Source organism: Culex quinquefasciatus, chromosome 1, assembly GCF_015732765.1.
Source record: "Culex quinquefasciatus strain JHB chromosome 1, VPISU_Cqui_1.0_pri_paternal, whole genome shotgun sequence".
Lineage (NCBI taxonomy): Eukaryota > Metazoa > Arthropoda > Insecta > Diptera > Culicidae > Culex > Culex quinquefasciatus.
Genome location: NC_051861.1, coordinates 40,490,440 through 40,512,631, shown reverse-complemented (window position 1 = coordinate 40,512,631; position 22,192 = coordinate 40,490,440). Strand labels below are relative to the sequence as shown.

The 22,192-nt window shown below is 39.1% G+C and overlaps 1 protein-coding gene across 1 annotated transcript in view; it reads right to left on the bottom strand.

Moving 5' to 3' along the window:
* Positions 1-22,192, bottom strand: part of LOC119769557 — a 56,107-nt gene that overhangs the window by 33,410 nt on the left and 505 nt on the right. Inside the window, exons 2-4 of the mRNA XM_038262443.1 lie at positions 14,443-15,023; positions 13,937-14,305; positions 13,670-13,882 (exon numbers count right to left, since the gene is read on the bottom strand). Coding sequence (XP_038118371.1) covers positions 13,670-13,882; positions 13,937-14,305; positions 14,443-15,023 — 1,163 coding nt within the window. The remainder of the gene's footprint in view (positions 1-13,669; positions 13,883-13,936; positions 14,306-14,442; positions 15,024-22,192) is intronic.

Genomic DNA, 22,192 nt, shown 5'->3' with positions numbered 1-22,192 from the left:
TGACAGCTCTTTCCAAGGGAACCATAGTTAATCCATCGAAAAAATGTTGTCTTGTTAAAAAAAAATTGCATTAATATGAAAAAAGTTATCAGAAATGGTTTTTAATCGTGTTTTTACCGTTGTACATAAAAATTGACATAGGGCTTTAGTACCCAATTACCCTTTGTACGACCACAAAGGGTTTTAAATGGATTTTTAAATCAATTTTGTTAAACTTAACTTTACGGCCTTTCTTAACAGAAAGTATTTACTAGATTTTGTGTTTCATATGTTTAAAGGACTTATTCAAATAACACTCTCGGTATCTTACTTGACAGCTCGTCCAAGAAGACCGTGGTTGATCAATCGTGAAATGTCGTCTTGCTGTCATGCAAGATATTTTATTTCAAAAATCCGCGTAGTTATTTTGTTAAAATTGATTTAGAAATCCATTTTTTTGTGGAAACACAAAGTGTCATTGGGCTAATAAAAACAAGCTTTATTGTTGATAACACTAATTTCAGCACTTATGTTTAGTCCTACCCAATTTCACTTGCGATCATAATGTGTGGTGAATATTGACGATTAATTGGGTACTAAAGCCCTATGTCAATTTTTATGTACAACGGTAAAAAACACGATTAAAAACCATTTCTGATCACTTTTTTTCATTTTAATGCAATTTTTTTTTTTTTTTTGACGGGACAACATTTTTCCGATGAATTAACTATGGTCCCCTTGGAATGAGCTGTCAAGTATGAGCTTTTCTGTCAAGAAGGACCGCGAGGTTAAATTTTCAAAATTGATTTAAAATTCCATTTTAAACTCTTTGTGGTCGTACAAAGGGTCATTGTACTCAGAAAAATAAGCTTTATCGCTGTAAACAATAATATCAGCAATCTAAGCTTCATTTTAGGACCCAATTTTGATTGAAAATGTTTGTTAAATTGAAACCATAAGTGATTATTCGTAAAATTGTTTATAACATTGATCATAAGAGATAAGAGCATTTGACTTCCTATAGGCGATCAAACGTCAAAATTACACCCCTCTAGAGGGCGCTGAAACACGTTATATTACATTTATTTCTACATTATTTGATTTAGTAATAAATTATACTATATTATAATAGAGTCGAAAGCCCTATGTCAATAATTATGCACAACGGTAAAAAACACGATAAAAAACCTTTTCATTTTCATTTATTTTAATGCAAAAAATAAATTGACAAGACAACATTTTTTCGATGGATCTACTATGGTCCCCTTGGAACAAGCTGTCAAGTAGGACCATTTCTGTCAAGAAGGTCCGCGAAGTAATTTTTTTGAAAATTTAAATCCTTTGCGGCCGTACAAAGGGTCATTCACTCAAAAAACCTTTCACCACAGAGTTGCATTGAAATTCCGGTGGCAACCAATTTTCGATTGAAAACAACGTTTTGCATGAGTCATGCAACAGTCACAATGGCCACCACAATGGCCAAGTGTAGCATTAGGCAAGAGGTGCGCAAGGCCCAGCGGGACCGGCCATCAAGGGAGTCAAGCAGGCTGAGAAGAAGGTGAAAAATTATTGAATATACATAAAAATATCTGTATTCAACTATATAACTGTTTATTTCATTGATATATACGGGAAAACTAATTTTTTCGTGTTTCAAAACAAAAAAAGAAAAAGTTCACAAATTTCTGCGTGCCCTTAATTTGATGTTTATTATTTTAAAGCAAAAAAAAAATCTCGTCTTTTGCAACCAGTTTTATTAAGATTGATGCAGGAATCATGAGAAATAATCGATTTTGTAATTCAACCCAGCAAAACGGTTTTCGAATTTTGGCCAGTAACCTTACAAATTTCGCATGCGATTGCAATGTGTAGTGAATATTGGATAAATTTGGACTGGAAAATTTTGTAAAACTGGTAAAAAAGTGAACATATTCGATCCATTATAAAATGGTTTATAAGATTGTTTTAAACGTTGTATATAAAAATTGACGTAGAACTCTAGGACCCCATTCTTAATTCCACAAAAAAAAAACATAAACATATCTCGACTTTGTTTTGATTAGGTCCTATAAATATATGAAAGACAATAGCTTATAGAACCTTTTCAAAAACAACTCTGGATATGCTTCCAGCTAAGTTAGCTTTGCATTTGATTACCTATCACATTTCCACCTTGTTTTACTATCTTGTCATCAAAAGGCTGCGTTCGGTGTCGATGAAAAGTTTTCATCGATTATTTGAAATCGGCGACTTTCAATCTAGCAACACTGCCTTCGGGTAAAAAACTTTCAACGAATAACAAGTGATTTTTTCAAGTGAAAGATTTTTTTTGAAAAAATAGTGTTTTTGTTACGTTTAGAAGTTATTTTACTGCAGAAGGCTCATTTATATATAAATTGAACTTAAAAGTAAGTATAAAATTGATAACAAAAAGCTTATTTTTTCATTTTCGTCTCAATTTAAAAACAATTGTGGTTCCTTGCGTAAAAAAACAAGATGGATGTTTTTAACATTGGTTTTTTTTTTATAAATGTCGCACTAATCGAGAACACTCCAGATATGAATTCGTGAACGGTTTATTTTGGATTTTCTAATTCTAGGATGTTTTTAAAAGAACACAGAAGCCATTTCTATTCCATACCCACTTTTTCGACTTCACGGAAGAGATTTTTTAAGGTTTGGTGATCGAATCGTGGTCGTTGGTCGTGGCAAGAGTGGTTGCCTCTCACCCCAGTTGACCTGGATGCGGGCCCAGTCGGAACCGATGACATTTTTCGAGAAGAGATTGATCTGATCACGCCTTCTGTCGTATGGGGAAGTAAATGCTGTCCCGGTCTAACCTAAAAGTTAGATCGTTAGATCAGTCCAGGTGTAGGAGTCGTCTCCCTGGGAGAACAACCTGCCTCGGTAGAGTCGCTGGTCGGCAGTTGGATTAACAATATCAACGTTGTCAGTTTGAATCCCGCGGTGGATGGGAGCTTAGGTGTAAAAAGAGGTGGCAAATGCTCATAATTGTGGTATTCTGTCGTTCCTGCTCACTCCTTTTTAAATTTAGGGCTAGTGTTTTTTTTTTTGCTTTCTCAGCTACACTTGGCTCTTTCCATTTGAAGAATCGTCGCTAACATTTCAAATAGTGCTCAAACTTAGTTAATCTACATCAAGGCTGTATAGAAAGCCGTGAATCTAAATTGCTTAACTTGAAATGTCAGCGTCAAAATACAGGATCGATTCTTCGATACCCCGTGACATTTCCGTAGTAGGTAACAGTTCAATTAGGTTTTACGCCGACTCGATTTGGAGGTTAGAAAGGAGTGCACTATTTAATACATGGACTTAGCACAGTTCGACGCGCTCGTCGATTTTGTTCGGGGAAAATCGTCGACAATCGACGAAGACCATGTAAACAGTGCACACGAGCTGAGAAATTCTCTACGAAATCGATCTTTTTTCTTCAATTTTAATTTTTGTATTTTTTAATCCGGCTGAAACTTTTTTGGTGCCTTCGGTATGCCCAAAGAAGCCATTTTGCATCATTAGTTTGTCCATATAATTTTCCATACAAATTTGGCAGCTGTCCATACAAAAATGATATGTGAAAATTCAAAAATCTGTATCTTTTGAAGGAATTTTTTGATCGATTTGGTGTCTTCGGCAAAGTTGTAGGTATGGATATGGACTACACTGGAAAAAAATGATACACGGTAAAAAAAATTGGTGATTTTTTTATTTAACTTTTTATCACTAAAACTTGATCTGCAAAAAACACTATTTTTAATTTTTTAATTTTTTGATATATTTTAGAGGACATAAAATGCCAACTTTTCAGAAATTTCCAGGTTGAGCATGAGCATGAGCATGAGCATGAGAGACCACCCATGGTTGTCCTTCTCCGTTGCTGAACAGAACCGTAATAACCTATCAGAACAACCGATCATACGCCCCAACGTTCTGGTGATGTTTCTCTTATCAACAGCATGCATGAATGCGATGAAAAGATAAAACATCAAGATCATCAAAACTAGAACTGCTGCAGATAGGTCACAGTCGTTGGCCACCAACGGCGCCCGCCATGTCAGTTTGTAGATCTCGAGGGAATGGGACGGGAATGTTAGTTAGCACAGGCTGCTACCAAGGGTGGGTTCTATACGATATCCACACCCCCGCGTGTGCCGGAAAACTACTTCTACTTGGGATTTTGTTAGTAGGGAAGGGTGATGGTCAGGATTCATCATAGAAGATGATGATGTGACCCAAATAATCGATAAGTTTTGTTTAATGGGGTGATGTATTATTCCCAAGGCAAGCAATCGGATGCTGCTGTTGAGACTATTCCCGTTTATTTGTGATTTATTTACGATCAGATGGATTATCTTAGACAGCCGGCTGTGGAAAGATAAAACCACAAAGAATGTATTTAACATGTAATATATTTAACTCCTCGTAAAGTGTTTTGTTCGAGTGGATTATAGACGATTTCAAGTTTTGAATAGTTATAAGAATAGCGACCGATTTCTGATGAGTTACGAAGCTACAAGAAGGGCTTGGCAATCGCGTAGGTGAAATACTAGTTATCGTGCTCTCCGGGCTATAATACTGAGAGTTTTTTCACGCGTTTTACGGGAAACGTCTTTTCGAATTTTAAATTTATACCTCGCAAGCGTATAGCGCACCTACAAAACACATATTTTCAAATCGTAGAAATAATACTAGGAAAAACGGCTATATCATTTATAAAACACGGCGACGAACGCGCATAACAAAACTGACCCGACGCGTGGCTCGGACTTAACTATCGGACTAAATTTGTTTATTTATGGACATTAATATAAAAATCGACTACACGACTACCGAAAAACGCTACCCGATCGTATTTATATCAGCAGTAAGCTTGCCCTGAAACCAAATATTTCATTAGCAATTTTCATACTCTTTCATTCATTCATGCACTCAGCCAATCACACAAAAAACTAATTAATTTGAATTGCTGATTTAGATACTTAAAATGTTCAGTAGAGAATTTGCCTAACGTTACGTAATTTTGATGTATTTAAATTATGTTTTAAACGAGAATCGTGTTATTTATAACAAAGATAAGACCTACGTAGATTTACATGCTGCTGTTAAGAGCACTTATGTTTATCTATTTTTTTATGTTTTATATTATTTGAAATGGTTAATCTTAGGCAGCCGGCTGCGGAAAGATAGGTCCAAAATTTAATGACTTTAGGTTATTTTTTATTATTTTCCTGTTTTTCCACATAATTTATATATTTTTGATTTCGGAAAAAGGAAGTATCGATCACAAAATTCGAAAGAATCGATCACAAAATAGCAAAAACCCGAAACAAATTGAAATCAATGCTACTTATTGGAAAAATATTTTACACCGTACAGAAAACCGCGCGCGATTTAATGTGAATAACTACAAACATTAGCCTTCTTTAATACAAAAATTTATGTTTAATTCTAAAAGTCTGCAGAAGGTTTGTATTTGCTCCATATGGCAACACTTCTGTGGAGCGTTTACGATCCACATGATCCACAAATGTCAAACTTCTCCCGTTCATCCCAATCTCACTCACACACTCGTAAAGCAATCAACATGAAACGAACTCACCAAATTCAGCTTCAGTTGATTCTGGTGAGATGCTGGCCTTCTCGTTAGCCTCGGCATCGGGCAATAAACAAGACAGCGAATCCAGTCCCCCGGTCGTCCAGTGACAATAAAAACAAAAACCTCCACCGCACAACTCCGAGCCCAAACATTCACTTGAAAGCTCTGATCCACGAGGACCTACGCACACGCACACAGGTCATCTTTTAGCCAAAACTTTGAGCACGGGTCAAACACACCGAAGCGACATTATTTTTTTCGGATCCTTCTTATTTCTGTTGTTTTTTCCTTCACTTCTCCGTGCTTCGGTTTAAATCCTAGATATCACCAACACCACTAAACAGTCCCTCGCTCACTGCATGCCGGAGGGCGCAGCGCTAGCCGAGACGCCATATTCTTGACATATTGGATGTAAACAAAACGAAATCTAATCGCGGAAAAAACACATGTTCCCAAGGTTTCCTTTGAAAATCCATGGTTTTTCAATGCACTGTCCATCAGCTAATTGCTTCTACAAATAGGTGTCACCAAAAGGGCAGAATTTCGCACACAAAATTCGCGAACAAAATCGAGTCTAGAGAACGAAGCAAAATCGCGTGCACTCGCGTTGAAGGCCGGGTTGCCAATCTTTTCAGAAATGTCCAGGTTGTGCAAAAAATCATTGAGCGAGTTATAAATTTTTGAATGAATACTGATTTTTTCAAAAAATCGAAATATTGGTCGCAAAAAAATTTCAACTTCATTTTTCGATGTAAAATCAAATTTGCTATCAAAAAGTACTCGACTCACGCACTCTTACCTGCTGGAACGGAGCCCACCCCCAATCTGCACCCAATGTGGTGTGCAAATTACTACAAATCACATACTCTTGGATTGCCGCGCCTTCAGCAACGAAAGGATCACATGTGATATTAGAGGAACATTAGAGACAATTTTAGCAAACTTCAACGAGAATGAAAAAAATGTTATAAAATTTCTTACTCTTACAAAGCTTAAAGAACAGATTTAGAAACCGAATTAGAATTCTGTATATTCAAAAATACGACACGAATGCCATTGCAATGGTAAAGTGTCTTTAATAAAACTAATAATAATATCAAAAAGTACTTTAGTGAAATTTTGATAAAGTGCACCGTTTTCATGTTAAATCCATTTTTAGGTGACTTTTTTGAAAATAGTCGCAGTTTTTCATTTTTAAAAATTAGTGCACATGTTTGCCCACTTTTGAAAAAAATTCTCTATATTTTGCTTCTTCGGACTTTGTTGATACGACCTTTAGTTGCTGAGATATTGCAATGCAAAGGTTTAAAAACAGGAAAATTGATGTTTTTTAAGTCTAACCCAAACAGCCCACCATTTTTCAATGTCGATATCTCAGCAACTAATGGTCCGATCAAGGGTCCGATTTTCAATGTTAATATATGAAAAATTTGTAAAATTTTCCGATCTTTTCGAAAACAATATTTTCAAAATTTTCAAATCAAGACTAACATTTTAAAAGGGCGTAATATTGAATGTTTGGCTTAGTCTTTTTTTGGGCCTAAATTTTAGGCTTTTTTTAGAACTTAGTGCAATACTTAGAAAAAGACTAAATTTAAGGCTTTTCTGTACTACAAAACTTTGGTTCACGATTTGACATGTCAAATCAGAATTTTTTGATCCAGGTCGGTTGTTGTTGGTGCGTGTTGGAGTGCGGGAGAAATTCAACCAGGTTGGCCAGGTGCAAGTAAGTTGTGGTGCCTTATCTGCCGGAAGAACCGGTTCAAGTAAACGAGCTAGCGGATAAGTGTTTCCGCGGTGGATAGCGGTCCACCAGTAAAGGAGGAAGAGGAGGCGGATTAAAAGCCGAGTGTTGAATTCCCGGGAGTTGAATTCAACACCCGGCTTAATCCGCCATGGAAAGTGGCAACCTAGCCAGGAGGATTTTGGCCAGCTAGGTAAGTTGAGGTACCGTTATTTGATGGAAGGTTCCGGCCGGAGTGTGAGATGCCGAATCAGAGTTTTTTTTTCGGATTGCTTGTGTGTGCGGTAGAAAAGGACGCCTTGTGCCTTTTTCATGACGGAAGACGGGAGGAAAACAGGTTTGTCAATCCGCCGGAGTGGTCCGCGGGAAGATGCTGTTAGTGGTCCAGCGGCGAGTGGAAGAGAAAAAGGCGGACGGGATGCATATTCAACTCGACGTGATCGCGCCGTGTTCTTGACGGAAGACGATAAATTTAGCTTCGGTTAGTAAATCCGTCGGGTGGGCCGCGGAAAGATGCAGGTGGAGTTCTAGCGGTGGTTTGAAGCGGTGTTTCGAAGTGTTTTTTTTAGGTTGCCGCGGTCGAAGTAAATGTTTTGGAATGCAGGTGAAAAAAAATAGGACGCAATTTTGGAAATTTGCGTGTGTTTGTGTGTTGAAAATATTTAAAAATTCAAAAAATTCTAAAATTCAGAAATTCAAAAATTTCAGAATTCAAAAATTAAAAAATTCAGAGATTCAAAAATTCAAAAACTCAGAAATTCATAAATTTCAAAAATTCAAAAATTCTAAAAATCAAAATTCAAAAATTTAAAAATTCAAAAATTCAAAAATTTAATAAATTTAAAAATTCTAAAAATCATAAAACCAAAATTCTAAAATTTTGAAAATCTTTATGATTCAAACATTCAAAATTTCAAAATTCAAAGAATTTAATATTTAAAAATTAAAAAATCAAAAAATTCAAAATTTCAAAATTCAATGATTTTAAAATTCTAAAATTTTAAAATTCTAAAATTTTAAAATTTTAAAATTCTAAAATTCTAAAATTCTAAAATTCTAAAATTCTAAAATTCTAGAATTCTTAAATTCTTAAATTCTTAAATTCTTAAATTCAAAATTTTTAAAATTCTAAAATTCTAAAATTCTAAAGTTCTAAAATTCTTAAATTCTTAAATTCTTAAATTCTTAAATTCTTAAATTCTTAAATTCTTAAATTCTTAAATTCTTAAATTCTTAAATTCTTAAATTCTTAAATTCTTAAATTCTTAAATTCTTAAATTCTTAAATTCTTAAATTCTTAAATTCTTAAATTCTTAAATTCTTAAATTCTTAAATTCTTAAATTCTTAAATTCTTAAATTCTTAAATTCTTAAATTCTTAAATTCTTAAATTCCGTGAATCTGTCGTATTCCGAAACTACCGAATTACCGAATAAAAACATTTTTTATAAATATTTAAATAATATATAACAATATTTTATTTTCTACCCTTTATTCCCGCCATTTTGATCCCCTAGGCTTTTTTTTCATAAAATTATTTTTATTAGGGACCTGGTTAGGACCGAGTCGGCTGTAATTACAAAAAACTTAATAATTACAGAGGATCTTGTGTGTAAATGTTAGTGGGAGGGGAGCCGATTACCCGCGGCCTACTCGGGGTTAGTAGGGAAGGGATTGATGTTAAAGACAAGGCATGGGATGGGAAGGGGATTGTGTAGGGGTCTTGGTTGGCTCTGCTGGCCTTTTCTTTTGTCCTCAACCGCAACTCGGTGTCCAGCTGCTGGGGCGTTCTTGCTTTGCTTCCGGTGCAATCCAGAAACGACGGCTTTGTGCGAAGGCGAGTTATACTAACAAAAGGAAAACTAACTGAAGGAAAACTAACTGGAAGAAAACTAAATGGATATTTTGGAATCTACGAGGAACTGATAGATCGGATAGAGAACATCAAGGTCTAGTTGAGATAACGCGTCTCGCATCGGGATTTCTGGTGGTTTTCCTCGGGCCCTGAGGGTATCTTTCAACTTAATTCTGTGAGCCTGGTGATCTGGAATCCCCTAGGCTTTTCAGGCATAAAATAAGTATTCCGTTATCTTGGATTATGTCCGATTTGACCCCTCCCATTTCCTGCAAAAGCCTAAAAATTAGTCTTTTAAACCTATAAATAAGTCTTTTCAGGCCTAAAAATAAGTCTTAATCAAGTTCCGCCATCTTGGATTATGTCCGCTCTGATCCCCTCGCATTCTCGAAAAAGACTAAAATTTAGGCTTTTTGACGATAACATAAAACCTAAAATTTAAGCTTTTCGTACTAAAACGAAACTAGTCTTTTAAAGACTAACCCATCATTAGGCTTAAAAAGACTTAACACGGTTAGGTTCGATAAAGCCTAATTTTAAGTCTTAAAAGACTAATGTCGGCTTTGCGTGTAGAGAATTTTCTCAGCTTTTCAAAAATATTTTTTTCAAAAGTGGGCAAACATGTGCACTAATTTTAAAAAATGAAAAACTGCGACTATTTTCAAAAAAGTCACCTAAAAATGGATTTAACATGAAACATTGATTGCAAATTTGATATTACATCGAAAAATAAAGTTGAAAAATTTTTGCGACCAATATTTCGATTTTTTGAAAAAATCAGTATTCATTCAAAAATTCATAACTCGGTCAATGATTTTTTGCACAACCTGGAAATTTCTGAAAAGTTGGCATTTTATGTCCTCTAAAACATATCAAAAAATAAAAATAGTGTTTTTTGCAAATCAAGTTTTAGTGATAAAAAGTTAAATAAAAAAATCACCAATTTTTTTCCCAGTGTAGTCCATATCCATACTTACAACTTTGCCGAAGACACCAAATCGATCAAAACATTCCTTCAAAAGATACAGATTTTTGAATTTTCATACATCATTTTTGTATGGACAGCTGCCAAATTTGTATGGAAAATTATATGAACAAACTAATGATGCAAAATGGCTTCTTTGGGCATACCGAAGGCACCAAAAAAGTTTCAGCCGGATTAAAAAATACAAAAAAAATCGAATGACCGAAATCCTAGAGAACTGCTCAGCTGTCAAATGACGTCACGGTGTAAAACCTAATAGGGCGAGTCTGCGTTTATAAACAAGCAGTCTATCCCTTTTGCTCAAATGACAGTTCACGTCAAGTAAGAGGGGGGATAGACTGCTTATAGAGATCTCCACGGTTTCTCTCACGCACACCATGATTCTGTGTTAGTATTTGTATTTAATGTTATGTTTTGGTTTTGATCGATTGTGATTGGCTGAATAGAGATATCCACACGCGAGAGTGTGTTAGTTTGTAACAAAATTTAAACGCAGACATAGGCAAATCGAGTAGCCAAACTCGTCTGTCAAAATCAGCAATGTCCTTTGTTATACCAGGAGCACGTTATAAACAGCTGGTTTTTACAGGCGAATTTGGCTACTCGATTTGCCTATGTCTGCGTAAAAATAGTGTAAACAAAATCAGCTGCTTGGAATTCAGCCAATCACAATCGATCAAAACCAAAACAACACTCTGAATACAAATACTAACACAGAATCATGGTGTGCGTGAGAGAAACCGTGGAGATCTCTATTCCAAGCAGCTGATTTTGTTTACACTATTTCCACGCAGTCATAGGCAAATCGAATAGATCAATCGCCTGTAAAAACCAGCTGTTTACCACGTGCTCGTGGTATAACAAAGGACACAGCTGATTTTGACTGACGAATCATTCTACTCGATTTGCCTATGTCTGCGTGCAACTAAACTCCAAACTAACACACTCTCGCGCGTGGATATCTCTATTTACAAACGCAGATTCGCCCTATTGAAATGTAACTAATCAGTCTATCCCACTATTGTTCTTTTTGCTTGAAAAAATACTTTCTACTATTTATCTGGGTGCTGAAAAGACAGAATGCGTAACGTGATTTTCGAAAGCTCCCCACTGCTCCTCACTAATACAACTGCACTACAGCTGTAAACATAAGCAAAGTAGAAGGATGTGTTCAAGCTCAAGCGTGACATATTTTTTTATGCTGAAGTGAATTATTATGAAACATTTTGGATCTGTTGATGTTGATGTTACCGATGACCGATGGCTTCGCACTTTTTTCTTCGTAGACTAAACGATGGGCGGCCAAAAGAGGCCTTTTTGGTTTTCCACGTGATGAAAAATTGTGTCAAAAGTGGGTGGAATTTCGTGAATCAGAAGAGCAACCGAATGGAAGTTCCGAGATTATGTATCTTTGATGTGTAGTGATAATATCGGAGTAAGATTATCCAATATTATTTGGAAAGTACTATTGATAGTTATTGATAATTCGTCGCTAACATTTAAAAAAGCGTCATAAACATAGATTTTGTAGACATAGCGATTATAAAATTTTAGCGACGAATTATGCCAATCTCGATTTCAACCCTCTTATTAAGATGTTTTGACTTCGAATACCTCAATAGCCATTGATTTTTTTTTATTCCTGACTAAATAAATTATAGATCGATCACAATACTTGCCACTTCTTGATATAATTATGCGAACAGTAAATTGGTTCCGCTTTGACAGTTCTAAATTGAGGCCACTTTGCGGACAACTATTCTGCACCCAGGTGCAGACAAATGAGCACCGCAACAGTATTCTTTTGGCTCTCTCTCTCTGAGCACATTCGTGTATGACTCGGGTTAACGGACGGAGTAGGAAAAGAAATCCACGAAGTAGGGGGAGAGAGGGTAATATGCAGCCCCTGCTTTTCTCGGTATTGGGGAAAAATAATAGAAATTAAAGGTACATACCATACCAATCAGCATAGCGCACCAGGTACGCGTGCTGTAGCAAGAAGACGCTTCCATCTTTCTCGGTCTTGTGCTGCTACTCTCCAGTTTCCCAGGTTACAGATCTTCCGGATATCACCATTCACTTGATCTCCCCACCGTGCGCGCGGTTTCCCTGCTCTTCTGCCTGTTCCGCCAGCTGGTTCAGCGCGGTCAAAAAGCAGTCTGACAGGCTGGCTTTCGTCCATTCGGGCGACATGGCCGGCCCACCTGAGCCTCCCGATCTTCGCCTGGGTGGCGATGGTCGGTTCTTCAAGAAACGCGTGCAGTTCGTGGTTCATGCGTCGTCGCCACACTCCGTCAGACACCTGCACTCCACCGTAGATCGTTCGTAGCACCTTCCGTTCGAAAACTCCAAGGGCACGTTCGTCCTCCTGCCGCATCGTCCAGGTCTCGTGGCCATAGAGGACTACCGGTCTGATCAGTGTTCTGTACATCGTCAGCTTCGTGCGGCGTTGCACTCGATCCGAAGTGAGAGTTTTCCGTAATCCGAAGTAGGCACGATTCCCAGCAAAAATACGAGTCCGGATCTCTTTGCTGGTGTCGTTGTCGGCGGTTACCAGCGATCCCAAGTACACGAACTCGCTCACCTCCTCCAACTCATCACCATCCACAGTTAGAGGGGTGAGACTTGGGGGGCCGACGTCCTTCGAACCCCTCCCTCTCATGTACTTCGTCTTCGTCGTATTCATGCCAAGTCCTACACGCCTTGCTTGTACCTTCAGTCGGGTGTAGACGTCCATCACCGTCTCCAGGTTTCTTGCCACAATGTCGATGTCATCGGCAAAAGCAAACAACTGGTAGGACTTGTTCATAATCGTGCCACTCGTTTCGATGCCCGCCCTTCGAATAATGCCCTCAAGGACGATGTTGAATAGCGAACAGGATAAGCCATCACCTTGCCGCAGCCCTCGGCGTGATCCAAAGGGTTCCGCTAATTCCCCCGAAACACGCACGTGACACATCACACCATCCAAGGTAGCCTTGATCAGCCGAGTCAGTTTATCCGGAAATCCGTTCTCGTGCATGATCTGCCATAGCTGCTCGCGGTCGACTGTATCATAGGCCGCCTTGAAATCGATGAAGATGTGATGTGTGGGCACGTTGTACTCACGACATTTCTCGAGGATCTGTCGGAGACAAAATATTTGGTCCGTGGTGGCGCGCGCGCCAGTGAAGCCCGCTTGATAGGGCCCCACGAACCTCCTTGCATGGGGTGACAGCTGACGGCAGAGGATCTGGGAGAGGATTTTGTAGGCCGCGTTGATAAGCGTAATGCCGCGGTAGTTGCCGCAGTCCAGCTTATCGCCCTTTTTGTAGATGGGGCACACGACACCATCCATCCATTCCTCCGGTAGCTTCTCCTCCTCCCAGATCTTGGAAATCACGCAGTGAAGCGCCCTCGCTAGTTTCTCTCCTCCATATTTGAAGAGCTCACCAGGTAACCGATCCTTTCCGGCAGCTCTGTTGTTCTTCAGCTTCCTGATCTCCCTCTTCACCGTCTCCAGATCAGGCGCTGGGAACTGTTCATCTGCTGCGGGCGCTCCAAGGTTGACTCCAACGCCGTCTCCGTCCGCTTCATCGCCGTTGAGGTGCTCGTTGAAGTACTGCTTCCACCTGTCCAACACCTCGCTCTTGCTTACGATCAGGTTCCCCTCGTTGTCCCTGCACACGTCGGCTCGCGGCACGAAGCCTTTGCGGGACCGGTTCACCTTCTCGTAAAACTTCCGCGTTTCGTTAGCTCGGAACAGCTGCTCCATTTCTGCGCAATCCCGGTCTTCCTGCTGGCGCTTCTTGAGCTTGAAAACCGCGACTTGCCGATTCCGAGCCTGCCGGTATCGTTCCACGTTCCCTCTCGTCGCCTTGTGCAGCTTCTTGTCGTAAGCTGCTTTCTTCTCGGCGGTAATCTGTTGGCACTCGTCGTCGTACCAATCGTTTCGACTGACTCGGATCGCACTACCCAGTGTGGCTTCCGCTGCACTGCCGATGGCTGAGCGTATGCGGCTCCAACCACCCTCGAGCGAGGCTGCGCCAAGTTCCTCCTCACCTGGCAGATTCGCTTCCAGCTGCTGCGCGTAACTGTGGGCCACATCTCCGTCCTGCAGACACGCGGTGTTGAACGGAGGGCCCGCCGGCTTCGGCGTTGGTTAAACACCGTCGACAGCTTTGAGCGCATGTCAACTCCAACTAGGTAGTGGTCCGAGTCAATATTCGCACCGCGAAAGGTGCGCACGTGCGTTACGTCCGAGAAGAATCGGCCGTCGATCAGGACGTGGTCGATTTGCGTTTTCGTCCGTTGGTCAGGTGATGTCCAGGTGGCTTTGTGGATGTCCTTGCGAGGAAAGTAGGTGCTCCTGACCACCATTCCACGGGAGGCTGCGAAGTCGATGCAGCGTTGGCCGTTGTCGTTCGTGACCGCATGTAGACTTTCTGGGCCTATTGTCGGTCGAAACATTTCCTCCCTTCCGAACCGAGCGTTCATGTCCCCAATGATGATTTTTACATCCTGCCGCGGACAGCCGTCGTACACCTCCTCCAGCGTCGCGTAGAATGCTTCCTTCTCATCATCGGTCTTTTCTTCGTGGGGGCAGTGTACGTTGATGATGCTGTAGTTGAAGAAACGGCCTCTTATCCTCAACTTACACATCCGCTCGCTGAACGCCGTGAAGCCGAACACGCGATCCTGCATCTTGCCCCGCACGATAAAGCCGGTACCCAGCTTCTTGTCCTTGCCGCCGCTCAGATAAAAACGGGAATTGGTCTGCCGACCTGGCCAGTCGAGCACCTGCTCCTCCTCCAAGCACACCTCCTGCAGTGCCACAACATCGAAGTTGCGAGGTTGCAACTCCTTCGCTAAGGCGAATTCGAAACCCAAGAAATTTAAAGACCTGCAGTTCCAAGAGCCGAGTCGCCAATCGGTGGTCTGCTTTTCTATGGGCTTCTGCCGTTTGTTCCGGATTTCTAGCCTTCTTGCCATTCGCGATCCTCTTTTTCGGTAGGCAGCCTTATCAGGGCTGCGCTACCTAGTCTCGGGTGGAGAACCACCTACGAGCTACCGAGACTTAGCTCCGGTTTTCTCACGACACCGTAACGGGGCTTTTATCTCGAAGCCTAACGGTCTTCATATCCGGAAGAGGACGTCTTCTACTGTGTGTGTAAAAGCGTTTCACTACTAGCCCCAAATTTCACAATAATAAAATTTATTTTATTTTTTGCAAAAAAGTTTAAAACTTTTTGCCCGTTTTCTTTTTCAAAAATTGCACACTCGGCACACCGCGCGCGGTTTCAATTAGTGTGCGTATACGCAATCGACACAACTGCACTGCCACTGGTCTTGTTGCTACACCACACTTAGCCCTTTGTTCTGCTTGTTTGTCCCGCGACGACGACGATGGATGGCAAAAATAAATTCACTTTTATTGCCCGGCCGTCGATTGCGGGTCAATTATAACACGCGATGCCGGTTCGCGACGCACTTCGGCGTTGGTTAAACACACTTTCGGCCACGACGGAACGGTAATTCGGTGGTTCTAGGTTCACTTTCGCGGAGCTGTATCGAGGTGCAATAACAACGTGCGACGCACACACACAATCTCAAATTAAAGGTTTACATTGTAAAACCATGCTGGAAAAGTTTGAGCATCGTTGGATAAAAACAGCTAATAGTAGTTTATGCAACAAGTTGCAAAAAGAGGATTTTTTCAGCACGAGTCGTACATTTATCCAACGAGGTTCACCGAGTTGGATAAATACGAAGAGTGCTGAAAAAATCAAGTTTTGCAACGAGTTCCATACAACATTTTTTGCAGTTCCGAAAAACACCCATTGAGTGAAATTTTAAGTCAAATATTCATGTATTTTGTCAATAAATCGTTTAAATCAAAAAAAATGTTGAAAAGTGTTACTTTTCGAAACAAGTGCTGAAAAGTTCAACTTTTCAGCACCCATTTCAGTGCTGAAAAGTAGAACTTTTCAGCATTTATTTTGAAAAGTTTTGCTATTCGATTCTGTTATTTTGGTACAGAAAAGTAGGCTATTTCGTCGTTCAAGAATGACAGGAAAAGTAAGTAGTTTCACGACGGAATTGCAAAAAGTTATTTTCTAAACTTCAAAATGTTGTGTTTTGATCTTATTTTCATTGAAGTTTCAATATGATTTTTGGACAATATAAAAACCATTTATTGATATTGTAATTGTTGATTTATAAAGTTTTGCAATAATCTTCATTATTCTATTGATAGCTAAGTCCAAAAACATTAAAAATGTATTTTTAATTGGACTTTATGCAATAGGCGTAGTCGGGGCAAAATGCATTGCTGTGATGCTCCTTTGTAAATACTCCTTTGTGAAAACTGCTTTTACCCGGTGCATTATGCCCCATTTCTGTGATGCATTTTGCCCCGTTGTTGTAGTGCATTTCGCCCCAATGTTGTGGTGCAGATACCCCCTGGCTCGATTCTATACGCAATAATAAGTATCTGTGCCAATTTTGAGCTAAATCGGTTAAGGTTTCATGGTCACTTTTTATCGATGAAGTTTAAAAGGAAAAAACCGCGAAAGTGTATAGGGTAATTCTCCGCCAACTCACACAGCAGTTGCCCCGATCCCTCCTCGATTTGCGTGAAACTTTGTCCTAAGGGGTAACTTTTGTCCCTGATCACGAATCCGAGGTCCGTTTTTTTGATATCTCGTGACGGAGGGGCGGTACGACCCCTTCCATTTTTGAACATGCGAAAAAAGAGGTGTTTTTCAATAATTTGCAGCCTGAAACAGTGATGAGATAGAAATTTGGTGTCAAAGGGACTTTTATGTAAAATTTGACGCCCGATTTGATGGCGTACTCAGAATTCCGAAAAATTTTCCATTTTAAAATTTTGTGTTTTTTTCTAACTTTGCAGGGTTATTTTTTAGAGTGTAACAATGTTCAACAAAGTTGTAGAGCAGACAATTACAAAAATTTAGATATATAGACATAAAGGGTTTGCTTATAAACATTACGAGCTATCGCGATTTTACGAAAAAAAAGTTTTGAAAATGTTGGTTGTCGTTGATCATGGCCGTTCATGGTCACCCGCGACAGACACGGACGACGAAACAAAGAGAAACGCAATAAGTAACTTTTTCAAAACTTTTTTTTTCGTAAAATCGCGATAACTCGTGATGTTTATAAGCAAACCCCTTATGTCTATATATTAAAATTTTTGTAATTGTCTGCTCTACAACTTTGTGGAACATTGTTACACTCTAAAAAATAACCCTGCAAAGTTAGAAAAAACACGAAATTTTAAAATGAAAATTTTTGTTCTAAATGAAAAATGACCCTTCTGGGTCAATGTAGATTCGAAAAGTACATTAAATTTCCTATAAAATGACATGTTCCAAAAATTTTTACAGTCAAGTAACGGGAAATGGGAGAATTTTTAAAACTTTTTTAGTGTTTTTTTCGATGAAAAATACTTTTTTTCGGAATTCTGAGTACGCCATCAAATCGGGCGTCTAATTTTACATAAAAGTCCCTTTGACACCAAATTTCTATCTCATCACCGTTTCAGGCTGCAAATTATTGAAAAACACCTCTTTTTCGCATGTTCAAAATGGAAGGGTCGTACCGCCCTCCGTCACGAGATATCAAAAACGGACCTCGGATTCGTGATCAGGACAAAGTTACCCCTTAGGACAAAGTTTCACGCAAATCGAGGAGGGTCGGGGCAACTTTCCCGATTTCGTGTGAGTTGGTAGAGAATTACCCTATAGGAAAATCATCGCTTCAGGATTTCGGCATCAGGTGGCGCAGGTCTTGCCCAAAATTGTCTAAGTATGAGATTCTTGTAGGAAATTCAATTCCCTACAACTTTGCCGAAGGGTGCAAGAAGATCCGATCCTGATGAGTTATTGGCAATGTGATGAAAATAAATCGGCTTATATATTGCGCATTTTGCACTTTACTAGAGTCTTGCGCAATTATTTTCATTATAGTAATTTTTTCAACACAGTGATTTTTCTTCACAGTGATGACGAAGATATCCGTTGGCAGGCTATTTATTTATCTAGTTCAGAAGTTCGGAAACTAATTGCTCGTCCAGCACAGAGAAAGGGTTTAGGTCCAATAAGGCATGTAATCTTTTCTAATAAAGTCTTTCGAAAAAAAAACTGGTTTTACGCAAAAAACAGCTTCTTTCGTGTACAACGTATTGGTTTTTAGCCAGAACTCCGTTGAATTCACAGCCAAATCATGGCCTTGAGAATAATGGTATCGTTTTCGGGGTAGGGAATTGAATTTCCTACAATAATCTCACACTTGGACAATTTTGGGCCAGACCCGCGCCATCTGGCAGAAAAAAATACTGAAACGATGTTTTTCTGCATACATTTTTGCCATTTTCCTCATATAAACTTCAACGATAAGAAGCGACACTTAAAACCTATTCTATTTGGGTCTAAATTGGCACAGATACTTATTTCTGCCTAAGGAATCGAGTCAGAGGGTATCGCTGATGTCCTTGTTTGTCACTCTAATGTATAATCAATATTGCAATCGAAAGTGGCAGCACTATTTTTAAGATAGAGTACCGTTTTCAAGGCAAAAAAATGTACATTTCTGCAATTCAAAAATATTATATGAAGGAAAAGCACCCCTGTAAACTGGTAATGTACAGCCATTCAAAGCTTTAATTAAAAAAAAAATGGTTTTTCTCGGTGTCATCGGATCACATGCCCATTTTGTAGAAAAACATATTACAGTCGACTCTCTGGCTGTCGATCTTCTCGATATCAATAATGCTCCATGTACCGATGAATTCTTCAGTCCCTTCAAACTGCATACTTCGATTGTCTTTATTCCTCGATATTTTCTCTTGCTTGAAGGATCTTTTCCTCGACGGTCCCTTGAATTCTATTTGCTTTAAATATCTATTCCGGTTGTCAATAATTTTACTTTCTCATGGCTTGCATAGACATTTTCTTTGAGAAACGAAGCTTTGAAGGGTGTTTGACATTTATTTGTTTTTGTTTGCTGGACGTTGCCATGATTCTTTCCTATAGCTGGTCAGCAAGAAAAAACAAATTTCAATCGAGTCTTCATTTTGCATCGTTCTGTAAACTGATGATTCTCTTCCTCGACGGTCCCTTGGATATTGACAACCAGAGAGTCGACTGTATTCAAAAAGGCGTTTTAACATAAAAAATGCATGGATAAAGTTTCCTCCAAATAAATAAAAATACAATATTGAAAATATCGAAAAAAAACTTCCATAAAATCTAGAAAACTACCATATGATTTATCTGCTGTCAGCGCGTTTTTAATTTTCAGATTTAAGAGTTTTGTGCTTTTGATTTGTTTCAGGAAATATCAAGATGCCCAAAACTAAGAAGAAGTCTACGAACGAAAAGGCGCGTGATAAGCGTGTTTATAATAGAAAATTTAAACGCGATAACACACCTAAGCCTGAACCAGAGGTTATCGATACATTGCCGGTGAAAACAAATCATGAATATATGCGTACTAAGCGACTAGATAAAAATTACAGACTAAAAGAACTGGAAACAAACAGGGAAAGAATTCAGAACAAGCGACGACACGACGGAACCCTCAAAGGTACACAAGAAAATTATTCAGAGACGGAAAAAAATAAAAATGCTAAAAGAATAAAATTATTGCGTGAAAATCCTGAATTCAAAACCAACGAAAACATGAAGAATAACGAGAGAGTCAAAAGATTGAGAAGAAATGAGTTGTTCGTTAAAGAAGAAAATCAACAAAAAAGACGGCTCATGGAAGAAAAACGGAGATCTGAACCGGAGTATGTTGAAGCAGAAAATCGACAAAAAGTTCTTCACATGCGGGATGTGCGGTCCAATGAGGAATACGCTGAATCAAAAAGAGAACAAAACAGACTCCAAATGCGAGAAATTCGAAAAGACAAAACTTATTCCGAACCAGAAAACCAGAAAAATTTGTTACGTATACAGGAACGCAGAGCTGACCCAGTGTATGTTGAAGGAGAAAATCAACAAAAGAGACAGTATATGGAAGAAAAACGGAAAACTAAGGACTATTCCGAACCTGAGAAACAGCAAAATAAAATTCGAATGAAAGAAACCAGAGATGAAGATGATTATGCCGCGACTGAAAGACAACGAAATGCCCTGGCAAAGCGTGTGGAACGAGCCAGCGAAGTAACGTATCACCGAAATTTGGTATACAATTACTACCAAAATCATTCAAATGATCCTCATTCAGTTGTTATGCTCAGATGTATCAAAAGTAGGAAGCAGCTTCCGTGCTTCGTTTGTTCGTGCTGTGAAGGCAGATTCTTCGAAAGAGGAGTAGTAAAAGTAACAAGGGGATCAGTGGTAAGTAGCTTTTCAAATAAGAGCAATATTGTTTCCCCTGAAGAAGTAGTGATTCATAGAATATTGAATTATTTTAACCGTTCTCGTGACAACTTCATGTGCCATACTTGTATTAGGTACATCAAACAGGGAAAGGTACCAAAGTTATCCAGTTCTAATGGATTGAAATTGCCTCCAGTGTCCGATGTCATTACAAGACTTAATGATCTTGAGCTGAGATTATTAGCTCCTTATATACCTTTTGTCAAAATTGTCACCTTGTCACATCGCGGTTCTAATCCACAGAAAGGCATGAAAGGTAATGCCGTTCATGTCCCTGTGGATGTTAATGAAGTGTTCAGTGAACTTCCTAGAGCAGGAAGCACAGCTCAAGTGGTTGCGGTTGAGTTGAAGAGAAGTAAGGAGCATAGCAGCAATTTTTTACAAGGACTGGTTCGTATGGATTACCTTAAAGAAGCGGCTCAAGTTTTGCAGAATTCGGAGCTGTATCAAGAATACGGAATAAAATTTAAATTTGTTGATGCCAATCAAGAAGCTACACCAGAATGTCCAAATGAAAATGCAGAAATAGATGAATACGATGAAATGGATGATGCTGATGAATACTATAGAAAATTCGAGGGAGAAGATGAGAATTGTCTCTTGATTGATTTTAACGAAATTGTAGCAGAGATGCAGAAACATCTAACGACCAATGAAGAGACCAAAAGGAACAAGACATTAGTTCTTGCTCCTGGACAGAACAAAAGGCCCGAATCGGCGCACATGAATCCCGACATTGAATACTTGTCATTTCCCGAAATTTTTGAAGGAAGGCGGCGCAACCTCGAGGATAAAAATATTTCGCTCTCGGATACTATTAAGTGGGAAATACGGTATCATAATAGCAAACTATCGCCGGAACGTGTCCTTTATCTTGCTAAGGCCAAGTTGCTCAATGATTGCAAAAATTCTGTGACAACCAGTTGTAGGAAAAAGACTATAGCTGGTGGCTTCACAGCCGTGCAAGCTCTGGAATCAGCATTCGGTTTGAAAGACCACAACGACAGCTGGAAATGCATGCAGAACAATCGATGTTCGCCATCATATATGGAAAAGAAGAAGAAAGAACTTTTTGCTCATATTGCTCAAAATGGACCACCGACGTTTTTCATTACTTTATCGTTTATTGAAACACAATGTCCAGAACTATTACAAGCTTTGGTGGAACGAACAACAGGTGTTACAGTTACACCAGATGAGGCTCTTATGCTGCCTTATCAAGAAAGAGCTAAACTGGTCAATGACAACCCAGTGTTTGCAGCAATGTATTACGATAATAAGATGAAAAACATTGTGAAAGCAATTAAAGACCCAAACGGTATTTTCAAAGGATTAACTCTGATTGACAGTTTTGAAAGACGTGAATTCCAGCAAAGAGGAACTCCACATGACCATTGTTTGTTTTGGTTCAAGGAAGCTCCAAAATTTGATCCAGAGAATCAAGGAACATGGACAGCGTGTGCAGAATTTGCTAATAAACACACTACATGTCAATTTGATGAGAAGAATCCAAACTGCAAATTTCTACGCCACAAGCATATGGACACCTGCAGTAAAGGAAGGAAAAATAAGAATACTTGTCGGTTCGGCGTTCCGAAATTTATGTTTCCGCGTACAAAAATTCTGGC